General features: G+C 31.5%; 2 protein-coding genes across 2 annotated transcripts; both read right to left on the bottom strand.

Annotated features, from left to right (window-relative positions):
* Positions 1 to 281: 281 nt before the first annotated feature.
* Positions 282 to 3,174, bottom strand: LOC108323148 (glycosyltransferase BC10). The gene is made up of 2 exons (XM_017555511.2): positions 2,639 to 3,174; positions 282 to 1,092 (listed from the first exon to the last, which is right to left on the bottom strand). Exons 1-2 carry the CDS (start codon positions 3,149 to 3,151, stop codon positions 451 to 453), a joined length of 1,155 nt encoding a protein of 384 aa, XP_017411000.2. The 5' UTR covers positions 3,152 to 3,174; the 3' UTR covers positions 282 to 450.
* Positions 3,175 to 7,878: 4,704 nt separating this feature from the next.
* LOC108323163 (AP-3 complex subunit delta) lies at positions 7,879 to 11,018 on the bottom strand. Its single transcript, XM_017555528.2, has one exon. It carries the CDS (start codon positions 10,956 to 10,958, stop codon positions 8,034 to 8,036), a length of 2,925 nt encoding a protein of 974 aa, XP_017411017.1. The 5' UTR covers positions 10,959 to 11,018; the 3' UTR covers positions 7,879 to 8,033.
* Positions 11,019 to 14,028: the final 3,010 nt, after the last annotated feature.

The raw sequence follows: 14,028 nt of genomic DNA, 5'->3' as shown, positions 1-14,028 counted from the left end.
CTTTTTCTCATAAATCATACAACATTTTTGCACATCTTTTCCAAGAGAATATCCTACGGTGACGACTGTTCATTACTTTTCATCCAAACTTAGAGAACAAATAATTTATTCATATATATAAATCAGCGTATTTATATAGAACGTAAATAACAAAAAAACCAATGGCCAAAAAACAGGATGAAATTAAACTTATTTTAAAACAGATATTTCACTTGGAAAGTTATAAACTAATGCCCAAAAAACTACAATATTTATGTGTATAAACTGAATTTAAACTCTGATCTGTATATATTTATGTTTATAAATACACCCATTTTCATGAGAAACATGCTATGAAATGAACTGTTTATAGTATACAATGGATTCTTTTGTTTAAATACTTCAATAACAGTACTCAAATTAATCTCTGAGGAGCAAAAACGATTGAACAAGAGCATGAGAAAAGAGAAATCAGTTGAAGTGCATTATCTTTGGAGCAAACCTGAGTAATCTATCCAAAGCCTGTGGCATGAACTTTCTTGCAAAGAGGTAGCAAATATTGGTGGTGTTCCCATTGTAGTGACATGTTGTTCCATGCCTTAGTCTCTTGAGAAATTCAATGGTGACATTCCTTCTCATAAACCTTGCTGGATGGGGTCCGCCCTGAGACCAATCAACCCATGTCAGAGTTCTGTCAGAGTTCCTCTGCGAAAACTTGATGCTGACAAAAGTTGGCAAGTAGTGTTCATCACCATAACATCCATTCCTGCAATGTTTGTTGAACAGGGGGAAGTATAGTTGGTCAGACACAATTTCAGTTGCGAGAGCACGGTCTATTTGGAACCATTGGGACCCTTTTCTCCACTGAGAAAGCCTAAGCAGTGGCCTCATTCTGGGACTGTACCTGCCTCTCCCCACTGGACCTGGGAGATCATAGGATTCTACGAAGGTCTTGGTCGAGTTGATGAGGTAGTTATAGACGGTTGAGAAGTTGAACAGAGGAATGCATGATTCTGAGAGAAGAACAAAACGTTGGTTGGAGAAGTCGAGCAGAGCATTGGCTAGCAGACGCCTCTCTGCCCCTACAATGTTGAAATCACCCCATCTTACCTCCTGCATCATCTTAATTCATGCTACTTCAAATTTTACGAAAACATTTTATAAAAATAAAATATAGTTTAAGAAAAAAAAAATTGAAGATCTTGTGAAATAAATGTAAAAAATTTAATGTGTTGTTCAATCCTAAACTCTATGTGTCTAACTAAATTGCTTGGACTCTGCTAAAAATTAGTCAACCTTAAAAAATAAATTGTAAATCGTCAACTTGTTTAAAACTAAGTTAAGAAATAATCACTAAAAGACTCTGCTTTAACTGTGTAAATGGGTCAATGAGCTTGAGCTTGTGTCCAATAATATAATGTTTTTTCTTCCTGCACCTAATTATTACTAATTGTACCCTCACAAGAATATGAAAAGACTAAAATATTCTTTTGTATGAGCTGCAAAAGGAGTCGAATCAAAGAAAAGTATTCACCTTTAGTTGAACTTCGGAAGCAACCAACAAGAACAAGGACAAATTTTCACACTCCTAATTATCTCATTTTGTCATTAAATACATGTTCTTATATTCTTTTCCATTTTATTCTTCAAAACTGAAAACTATTAAAAGTTTAGAGGGAATAATTCCAGTCATAAAAAAATGGGAATTCCTAAAAAAAAAATAAGTATTTGACCAATTGACCAATAACTGCACTGGGAATACGGAAAAAAAATCTCTGGTTCCGAAGCGATGACTTGAAAATTAAATGTGCATAAGCATAGTCTTAGCTGGTATCTCTGGTGCTGACCATGAATGACTTCTAAAATAAGTTATTGCATAAAACTCATAATAATACATTAGTCTCTAATTGGAGGAAATTTCAAATACTAAGACTGTTCAGGTTCATGCAGACAGGCGTTGCCCTAAATAGTTTTAGGTCCAACAAAATTTAATATTTTTTATATATCATACAATAATAATAATAATAATTGCAAGTTGATTCTTATTGAGAACTTCACTTCAGAAGTAGTTATCTGCCAATAATATACATCAATTATGTCTAGTGAAGACAATAACCCTGTATTTTAATTTTTTTTATGATATAAATATTAAAATATTAATTTTGTTGGTAAGTACTGGGAGAAGAAACTGTAGTTGGAAACAAAGTAAAAATCACATCAAATATTTGAAGACTTCAAAACAGAGAAACAACACATGCTAGTGAGCAAACGTTAAATAAGGAGTTTATTGAGGCGCACCTCATGTTTGACATAAAATGAAAAACTGTTTCTTTGCTCTGTCTCATTAAAGCCGTGGAATACCAAAAGGTTACTGCCATTGGAAAATACAGAGTAAATCCAAAAACAGGGGAAATAATCTTAGTTTCGTGACAGTGTATTATAATTTTTGCCCTTTCAAAATTACCATACCCAATTGTTTCACATTACTTAATAATATCACAATTTAATTCATGTTTAAAAAAAACTTTCTGGGGATTTGCTTGTGACATGAAAAACTGGAATTTTGGATATCCCAAAATGAAAAGAAAAGACAGAACAGAACAGAGTTAATTGAAAAGTTGTTGATTTGATTAACTGGGAAGAATTAGGACACACTGACCTTGCTCGGGATTCTACGGCCATGAAAGACAGAAGTTTGAGGCAGTGTTTGATTGAAAGAAGGATGAGAATGGACATAGATGGAATAGAAGCCTTCATTTCCTTTGAAGAATCTCTCCCAGAGTGGGCCCAAAAAGACTGGCCCTTTTGTCAGAAACATAAATGCGACCTTTGGGACGTGTTTGTAGGGCAGTTCCTTAATCCTAGGAACCATGGAAGCTCTCCACAGCAACTCTTCCTCTGTCATGTCATGCATAGGCTTCTCGTTTGGAGTGAAGATGGCGACTTTTGAAGCATTGTGCAAAGTTGAGATTGAAGCAGGCAGAGATTGAAGGGATTGAAAGTTTGGGGAAAAGTTTTTGAGAGAGAAAGTGATGATGGTGATTCCGATGAGCAAACCAGAGGCAAATGCAAGAACATGAGAGAAGAATTTGAATAAGTGTGATTGAGCACTGAAGAAATTGACAGCAGCAAGAGACCGTTCTTGCTGCTTAGCCTTCATGATGGTGTTCATTAGAAACCGCAAAATAAGTTTTCTACACGAAACTTAAATTCATCACAGAGTCGTCTCTGTTCTCAATTTGACCTCAGCTGGTCAATATTCCTTTACAAAATCATCCACCATTTTCTTTCACGATTTTTTTATTTATTTTACCATAGTAATTAAATAATATTTTTTCATTGTCAACTGAAAGAGATTACAACAACTGAAGTAAACTGAATTCATCAACAAAACAAAATATGATTAATGCAAAAGAGAATGGATTAATTAAAAAATTAATAATTTTTTAAATAACCTCAAACATTAGTTTTAATTTTTACCCTTTCTGTCAAAATTTTAAATATAAAAAGAATTAAAGAAAAATATTTTAACAATATACTCTTTAACGTCTTTTCTTTTTATATTATATTATATATATATATATATATATATATATATATATATTAAAAATATAAAACATGTTTTAAAAAAGGAAAACGAGGTACAAACATGTTCAATTAGACATTATAACAGATAAATAGTTAGAAAAATAACGTAAAAAAATAGTTTTTAATTACACAATTAATCAAGTGATATTATAAAGAAATTTCTAAGAAATATAATTTTTTTTTCATTTTAAGAATATACAACTATATTAATAATAAATTTTGTTTTCATGACTTGAATATTTAAACTGATAACAAAATATTTTTTTTATTCAAGCTAATCTTGAAAAAAGATTTTAATTTTTACATAAAATAAAAATATCAGTAGTGTCCTCAACACTATAGTCATTGCTAATAAACTATTATCTAAAAGTCTAAATCAAACCCATATTGTATATTATTTAAATTTAACATCAACAGTGTTATATATTTATTAATACCTATTCTTGCAAAAGTTGAAGACTGATTAAGTTAGAAATATATTACATGTTGTCTCCATATAGAAGTACATTTATAGATTAAAAATAGCTATTAATGTGTGTATCCAACTTCGTCCTTTTTCACATAATGATATGTTTGGTTTTATCTGTTAAGGCCCTCATTAAGAATGATTCCTTCTTATGTTCTTATGTCTGTAATATTTATTACACTGACAGCCGCTCAACAAAAATAATTATATAATTAATTAATTTTTGTAGGATTTTTGTAGGGTAAGCACCCACCAACATTTTTCAGCATTTACTTAAAATAATTGCAAGTGGAACAACAAGTATACATTTATCAAACGATTATCAAATAAATTAGATATAAGTACACCTCCATTTAAAATTAGATATTAATTTATAACCAATAATAATAATTAATTAAAATCTTGATATTTAATGTGGGAGATTAATTTAGACTTTAATTCTTAAGTTAATAATAAATTAATAATAACTTTTTATTTACAATAAAAACTATTTTAGATATTATTAATTTTTAGATTATAAGATAAAAAATTATTTTGATTTTTAAAATTGATTATTATTTAATGATTTTCTTGCACTCTAACTTGTAATAAAAAAAATTTAAGTATTAGAAATATTAAATAATAAATAATCACAATGATATTGAAATCAATAATAGAAATACAAAGTAACAATGAAATAAGTTTTTAAGTTTTAAATATAAATTCTGTATACTTATTAATAACATTATTATACACATTTTAGCTTATGTGCATTTTATTTAATATTATTGTATTAAATTAATATATTATAATTTATTAAAGTAAAAATACAAATTAATTTAATTTATTGATATGAATGTTATTATGATATATTTATTATTTTTTATGCATTAATATTTAATAATAGTATTACACATTAATCAATGTATTAGTTTTTAATTTGTTTTCATTAGTTTATTAGAATTTAATATTTAATATTGTTAGTACATAATAAATAATTAAATTTAAATTAATTTAGGCATATTATAAATAATTCATTAACTAGTAGTAACTATCGTGTAATAAAATATAGATAGTTTTACATAGAGGTATCAATTTAACCCATAGTCCAAAGATCAGTCCCTACCCATTATTGAAAAAGTCCTATTTTAAGAAGGGCCTCAAATAGGGGGTCAAAAAAAAGTCCCAACTCCCAAAACCCCCTTTCAAGTCCTATTTTAATTAAATTTTAGAAACAATATAATTTATATATAAATTATAATTTTATTCTCTTATATATATATATATATATATATATATATATATATATTATTATATATATTATATATTATATTATATTAAATATTTATGAACCAAATTGGTCAAATAACCGCATTATTAGAAAGATAAAAAATGAGGTTTTATATAAATTAAATTTACTGATATGAAATATTGAAAATTTACATTTTAATCTTATAAACAGTACAAAAATATGTTAATTAATTATAAACAATTCATTTAATATCTATTCATTTTTTAATAATAATTTTCAGTTTATTCTTACACTTTTATTTATTTTTTAAACTATTCATAGTGAATACTTTTATATATATATATATATATATATATATATATATATATATAATAGAAAAATAAAAATACTTGTTTCCCATAAATTAAAATTAGCTTAAACGTTATTATCTTATTAAATATATATTTTAATAAAAATAATTATCTTATTAATTTCATTATGTTGGTAATATTTTATAAATTAAATGTTATTATTTATTTAATTATTTTTAAAACATACAAAATAAAATAATTATTTATAAAAAAATATTATTTATAAAATTAATAAAAATTATTTATATTCATTTTTATAATTATGATAATAATGATCTTTTTAATTTTTTTAAAAAAAAACTCAAACACATATATATATTTTTTATTTTTGATTGAGATAGTAATAGATAGATATATATCCTTCAAGTCACAATGTTTGGTCTTATCTTTTTCCGACAATTCATTTAATCAAACATTTATCTTATTTTTCTGATTCTTTTAAATCACAAAATTGATAAATGAGCAACATATGATTTTTTTTATTAAATATTTAAAAGATTTTTTTATTAAATATTTAAAAGAAAGTGTTGTATACTATTTTAATAATAAATTGTTAACTCAACAATTACATCCAATGAGACATAAAAAGTAGATGAAACAATGATTAAGGTAATGTGTTCCACTTTAAAAATTTGATAAAAAGAAAGGTCAATGGGCTAGTCCTAACCCCAAAAGGCTTTGGGATTAGTGGGCTAGGGCCAATTCATGGGAGCTTATTTGACAGGTCTAGTTTTACATATGAAATTAGTAATTAGGCATAGTAGGATTAAGCATAAACTCCAAGAGTGGCCTAAATCTGAGAACTTGGAATAACAAAATTATGTGGGTTTGAACATGTATTCAAATTCAAGCAGCTGAAAAAAATAGCTGAATGTTTTCATGCACCTATGCTTACAAAGTACTTTTAACATATCATTAGTTAGTTATTTTATATTATTCAATCTTGGGCAGACAGGTTTAAGTTAAGAAAAACATATTATGATTGTTTAAAAGGAAAGAAGAAAGCAGTAGTAATTTCCAGGTAGTGGCGAATGGATTTTACAGCCTGCACTTAACAGCTTGTCAATTCTATCCAAAAATTCCAAAAATTGGCATATCTACATTCTATCCAAAAATTGGCATATCTACGTAGAAATCACATCCACGATTTTTTCAGTTCAAGATTAGGATGTTGTTTTCTTGAAGGTATAACGAACTGTAAGAACTGAGCAAAATAGCCAGAGGTTTATTACTCAAAACATTAACGCAGAAGATATCAGGTTTCCTAGGTCGGGTCATTGTAGTCTTTCCTTTGAGAAATTAACCAGGATAATTTGCGCTTAAATTATAAAACAAAACTGGATAATAACAATGGAAAAGGGAGTATCAGACATACCTGTTAAATGGAAATGAACTTGAGCCCCGTACAATAATAACATACGATTACATGAAAGCTAAATAACATGAAAGAAAGCAACTGTGAGAATTGCTTCATCCATATTTTATAGACAGTCCTCATCCATAATTTTCCAACTAAATCCACTATCTTTCTCATTTCTCCTCTTCTCTTTTTGTATTCAAAGAAGCTTTAGTTTCCACGTAAGATTTCTGTACTTGTTTTATGTGCAAAATATGAGTAGGGTCCTAGCATATCATAAATAACCAAAAAAAGGATAAACAATCAAACTACAATCACAGCGGAAAATAATTAAAATATCAAGATGATCTCCTATAATAGAAATCAATAAAATCGTAGGATTCCATGATTAAAACCTACATAAGTAGTTTGCAAAACCATGAGATTCAGAAGATAAGGAAAACCAAATCCACAGGAGAAAATGAGAAGCAGGCAGTTCAAATTAGGGAGGCAACAAACGAAAGCAAGGGCATTCGAATTTCTCTGTTTTTGGTGGAATTTTGCACTTGAGAAGTTCCTTTTCTTTTGGATTGCTAAATGCCCAGAGTGCTTTTAATAGAAAGGATTTTAAATCCTCTTCAAGTTAACATTTCTCCCTTAAAATACCTTATCCAAACACAGCATGAACGTTTCTAAACTAGCATTTTGAACTTAATATTACAAAATATTAAATTGAAGCACTTGTCCACCAGTTTTCAAGCAGTTTATGCTGAGAGAAGAATTTCCACAAGCTATGTTATAATTTTGTGGCAAAAGATTCAACAATAATTACTTCATGTATCTAGAAATGGGCTGCCAAACAACATCCAACTTGAATATTTACTTCTTGAACATGCTCATTCTGTGACTTGTATGGCAAAAAACATGATGACAAGGAATATAGTATTAAGAAATCATAACAAATGACCAAAAAATAAGTAAAATCTACAGAACTAACTCAAGAACTCTGCACAAAGAATACAATATGTAAACAGCCTCAGTCAATAAAGACAGGTGATGAGAAATCAAACCAATCCTTAAATCCTACAAAAGAAAATCAGGAATGACTGGAGTTTGGGAAGCCACACTTAAGGGTGACTTCGCTCTGTGATGAGTTTTTCTCCTACCACGGCCGTGGCCACTCTTTTTCTTTCCCTCCTGATCACGCTCTTCACCCTCAACAATCTTTTCTTTTCCTCTGTGTTTTCTCTCTTTACTATGACCATGATTTTTGCTACTAGAATTTGCTCTTTCAGGGTCAGGCTTTTCTGAATCAACTGCATTTTCCTTCATTTCAGATCGACCATTCGAGCTTAGTTTCTTTTTCTCTTTCTGCTTCCTTGATGACTTATTAGAAGGGTAACTTTGAGACACACTTGGTCCACTTTCACTTCCTAGAAGAACATCTTGTATGGCACCAGAAAGAGAATCGTCCCTAGGCTCTGGCCTTTTGACTGAAATTGGTGCCAGATCTCCATCATCCAATTTCACTACTACCGGCCTGGGCTTTGTTTGGTTTGTCCTTTTCTTCATAAGTGATTGTTCTGTCAGCTTGACTAGTTCGGCAGCTTCATCATTTATATTACTGTTTGACTTCGGATCATTTGCACGAGGATACTCATCTGGAACAATCTCACTCTTCTCCGAAGGAAGATAATATAACCCATGCCTCTTACGATGTTCAATCAAGGATGTGGATTCATTCAAAGGCCCTAACTCTTCATTTTGCAGAAGATTAGATGAAGAACCATCAGAAATAGTGATACCGTGAGGGGCCCCCGTGGCAAACGAACTTGATGAAGATAGTTCAGTATCACCACATATTGCTTGTAATTCATCAAGATTTTCTTTAAGAACTAGTCCTTCCGGCACAGCAACTCTGCCCTGTGCACTTACTGAGACTGGACCAAGTTCTGTAGTAAAAGTATCACGCATCAAATTGATAATAGTTGAAACTCGAGTATCTTTCTTTTCTACGGTGTCCACACTCTGGACTGAATTATCAATTATTTCTTCTTTAATCAACTGAACAAGGGAAAGTATGTTTTGTGCTCTCTCCAGCACTTCAACATCCTGGTTTGTTATTAGCGGGCCAAAAATTAATTCAATTCTATTCAATAAGCTTACAATAGATTCGTACAAGAAATTCTTCCCTGCCACTAGAGTAGATGTAAATGTTTTACCATGAGTAGCAACTCTATCTATACCATTTTCAACAGAGAGATCTTCAGAAGAGTCAGCTATATTCCTTGGGTTAAAACCAACATCCTGTTCATAATTTGAACCTCCACAAGTTGCCAATTTCGTAGCCTCAGTGTCATTTTTTGCACTAAACAACTCTGATTGTTCCCCTTCCAAATTACCAGAATATAAAGATCCAGAACCATCATTTTGCAAAAGGTAGCAGTCGAGACAAAAGATTAAAATTTTAAGAACAGAGTTAATATAAACTGCTCTAATGGATGGTGGCAAGAGACTGGTACGAGGCTGTAGGAGTGCATCCATGAGTTCAAAGGGATTGCTTGCAAACTCAACATACTCTCCAGCAACCCAAGCAGCAGCACACAATATCCTATGCAAGTGCACATTACCCAGTAATGCCGGGTCAATCAACAGATCACGCCCCACCCGAACGAGCTCCATTCTAGCATCCTTAACTCTCATGCCAATGTCAACAAGCTGAGTTTCAATCTCTTCCCCCTTTTGGCAATTAGGAATCGTGGCCATTTCTCCAAGAAGAGACACGTACCAATCAAAGTCAACAACAATCTCATACAAATTTCTAGAACATGTCCTCAAAATGGAATCCAATATCTCGTTGCAAAATCCAGGGTCAGATTTCAACGCATAATTAAGCAACACCCTGGAGATATCTGCAACATGGCTCTCAGATACCATGGCCATCAACAATCGCAGAGACTCAATCTTGATATTCAAATCATCATCACTCAACGACTTTACCACCGCTTCCTTATTCTCCAAGACCGCCCACAAGTGCTTGGGTACAGCAACCGAAAGTGCATGTAGCCCAAGATACCTAAGATTGGGATCCTGATCAACCACCAACTCCCTAACCTTCTCAACCGCGAGCTTAACAGCTGACTCATAATCACTCAAGCTAGTGAGCACAGTCCTAACACACTCAAACACCAAGGACTTGGCCCCAGACCTCCTCATGTGATCACAAACCGGCTCAACAATCCTTTTCCCTAATCTATGCTCCAAGGGAGCCAACTTAGCAAACACCTTGAGCACCTTGATCAAAACCCAATTGTTCTTAGAATCAACCAAAATCCTATAAAACTCCGGCGCCAAGGGAAGATATGACCTAGGATCCTTGGCAGCCAGCTCGCAGAAAACTCCAATCACGGCGGTCACAACCAGAGGATCGGAACTCTCGAGATTCTCAACCAAGCGCTTGAAGCAAACCCTAACAGCGTCGGGGTACTTATCGAAAACCCTCAAAACCACGGCGATAGCCTTCTTCCTGACGAAAACCTTAGTGGTGGAGAGCAATTTGAAAACCTCGGGCGTCAAATCGCGCGCGAGGTCGAGAGTGGCAATTCGCGACAACAAATTGAGAGCGAGGCTTACCTCGAATTCGTTGGTGGAGGAGAGGTCCTTGCGGAGCTGGTTGGTGATGAGTAGGAGCACCGGCGTGTCGTCGTTAAAGGATTGGGAAGCGGCGTGGTAACCGATCCTCTTGTGCGCGAACTTGGAGGAGGACATGACCTCGACGACGTGAAAGGACGCCCAGGACATGTCGACGCCGTGCACGGCAGAGAGGTAAGAGAGCTTCTGGAGCGCAGTGGATTTGGTTTGCTGGTCGGTAGATTTGATCTCCCGGCGGATCTCCTCCGTGGCCTTGGAGATGAAGGTAGTTTCACCGATGAGTTGGAGGCGCATGGATTTGATCATATCCTCCAGCGAGCGTTGGAAGAGGTTCTCCATGATCGAAGAACCCGCCATTGGGGATTCCACTGTTACTGCATCCAACAGAATCAATAATTCTATTCAACCGAGTACAAACCGATCTTGCTGCCGGAGGAAGGAGAGGACTCCGAATGGGCTCAAATCTTGGGCCTAAAGCTAAACCATAGAGGCCCATATCAAAATCTGCTGAGACCTAGAAACTCGGCTTATAACACTTTTATAAAGGTTTTTTCTTCATGCACTCTCATTATTACTAATTGCACTCACATACTAACAAAAATTAAAAACTAAAATACCTTCTCCCCTGGATATTTCTTTTACGAGGGGGTTGCAGAAAGAAATATATGGAAATGCTGGAAGAAATTGTCGAAACTGAAAGGTTATAAGATCTTATGTAAACACAGTTGTTTTGTTCTTTTTTAATTCCTTTATTGATGTAAAGTGGAATAATGAAGTAACTTATTGAAGAAATGATTCGACCTCGTTAGGTTTGGCTGATAAGATATGTAAGCACTTGTGTTTGTTTTTTCTCACTTTCTAACTTTTTTTCACCAATCAAATGTCCATATGTTAAAGCAGCCCACGCTGCAATGGATATTTCAGTCCTCCCAACTTGATAACACCTACTTTACTTGGTGAAACAAAAAGGCTGTGTGTGGCCTCACTTTAGCTCACACAAGTGAGGTTAAATCACATACTAGCTATAGTATCCAACACTCATAAAACAAAACACCTTTTCATATATTTTGGCCATCAATAAATAGATTAATTTATGAAAGATACACTTTCTCTAAAGTTAGCTTTCCTTTCATGTTATTTCAATTCCATAATTCTAAACTTTTTTTTTTAAGTTTTTGATAAAATATAATCAGTCTCAACTAAATATAAGATTAATTTCTAATATATAAATAGTTATAAATTTTTTTATTTTAATTATGAATTAAAGGTTATGATAATAAAATTTAGATTTAAATATATATTTTTATTTTTTAACTTTAAATGAAAATTAAAATTAGTTTTTATTCAAGATTTTGGATTAATTTAGTCTTTTATATTTTTAAAAGTGTATAAATTCAGTTTTTATAACCAAATTTTGTTAAATTTATTTAAAATTTTAAATACCTTTTTTAACAGATATTTAAAAAAATATATTCAATAATATAAATAACTCAAATATTTATGAAATGTCTTTAAAATGTCAAATAAACTTATGAAGATTTAGTTAAAAAAATTAAATTCATATATTTTAAGTTGAAAGACCAACTTAAATGAAAATTTTGAAAATAAATTAATTCTAATTTTTTACTTAAAAACCAAAAACATATTTTATTCTAAAATTAATGGTTTGTTAGGTCTATTATTTTATTTTATCAGTTGTTGTCAAAATATCCGTAAAATTTAACTTCAAAGTAAATTATTATTTCATCACAAAAATGACTGCAAACTTTAACAATTTTAATAATTAGAGAGAACAAAATTACTATAACGACAAAATTCATGCCCCTAGTTGATATTAATTATAAAACTATAAGTTTAAATTGAAACAACATAATCATTACCATTCCACTTGTGAACTCCAAAACATACACCTTATTTTGGATATTCCTAGAATAACATCTGAACAACTCATCGATTTGATCTCATTCTGATCTAATTCAGTCTTCAAAACTCAATAAGATCGACCCTCGGTTTTCATTCTTCAGATCATAATTGTCTGCAAGAATTTTTGTGATTGCATAACAATTTCCTATCTGCTTTATTCAGTGGAGCCTTCAGGTTCTGGTTCAGGCCATAGAATTTGAATATTTTAAAGCACGAACTTATTATATGAGAGAAATGCAGGCTGGGAATTTCATTAGATTGAATATTTGTTGTTGAGTGGAGTGACCATTTGATATTAAAACAAAAGGGCATATATAGATACTGAGATGGTGGTAGAAAGTTTAGAATGAAAATGACATGAACAATGTGTGCATTATTATTACTATTTTATGTTAGTATATACTGGTAAAGTTACAGAGTTAGGGATTGATTATTGAAGGAATGGATAAGGAATCTCCAACTAAAGTGGGATTAAAACTAAAAGAGTGGAAACTAACCATAGTGGATCCATTTGAGTATAAGGACATGTCAATATTTTAATGTGTCACACCTGTGTCTGGCACATGTATCAATAAAGATGACAGTTACGTTTATCTTTCCATTTCCTTGCATATATGACTACTTGCCTTTTTTCTCTTTTCTTTTTTTGGTTTTGCTTACTTCTACCTTACACAGTCTGAGTAAAGAAAAAATCAAGAAATTTAATTGTTTTTTTGAGAATTAAAAGTGGGAAATAGATAAAATATAGTTGTAACTATATGTATACTGTTTATTACTGAGATGATGTCGATCACTTGGAATAACATAATTTGGAATCAGTTATATAAAGAAGATATCGAAAAAGTTCATATATAGAAAGAACGTGTTTCGATCTAGAACAGGAGATGATACCAAAATCACGAAAAGAAATATCTAAATCATGACATGGCGTGTGGCTGTAAAAATGCATATAAGGATGAAATAAATCACGGGTATGTGAGGAGGCTCGCGTTGGCTACTTATATGCAATATTATATGTCTTTTAGGTAAAAATATTGTTTCATTATTAGTCTTAATATTTATTTGTTTTCTGTTTTGTCAGTTTAGTTTAAAATGATTTTCAACTTTTTTTATATTTAAATTGGTTTTAACTTTTCTTCAGTTTAGTTATTTTTTCTAATCATTAACATCACAATGTCTTCTAGAGTCATTAATAAATATGTGACTGTCATACAATTTCATCCTATTCTTAATATTCTCAACTTTATTGTCAATCACAAATCTTTCCCTTTCTCGTCATTACATCACACAACGAAAACTCAAACTGCAAATGCTAATCTACAAAATGGAACCCAAATCATAAAAGTCTAATTCTCTATCACATATCTTACACATTCATCATCATAAACATGCAGAAGAACCATCGCGCAATCATAAAATACCCAAATTTGTGAATTACATTCCATCACACACAGAACTATAACTTCACGAAACAAAGAAACCCCTAAATCACGAATCTCAATCT

The sequence above is a fragment of the Vigna angularis genome, chromosome 1 (assembly GCF_016808095.1).
Source record: "Vigna angularis cultivar LongXiaoDou No.4 chromosome 1, ASM1680809v1, whole genome shotgun sequence".
NCBI lineage: Eukaryota > Viridiplantae > Streptophyta > Magnoliopsida > Fabales > Fabaceae > Vigna > Vigna angularis.
This window is presented reverse-complemented; position numbering and strand designations above follow the sequence as displayed.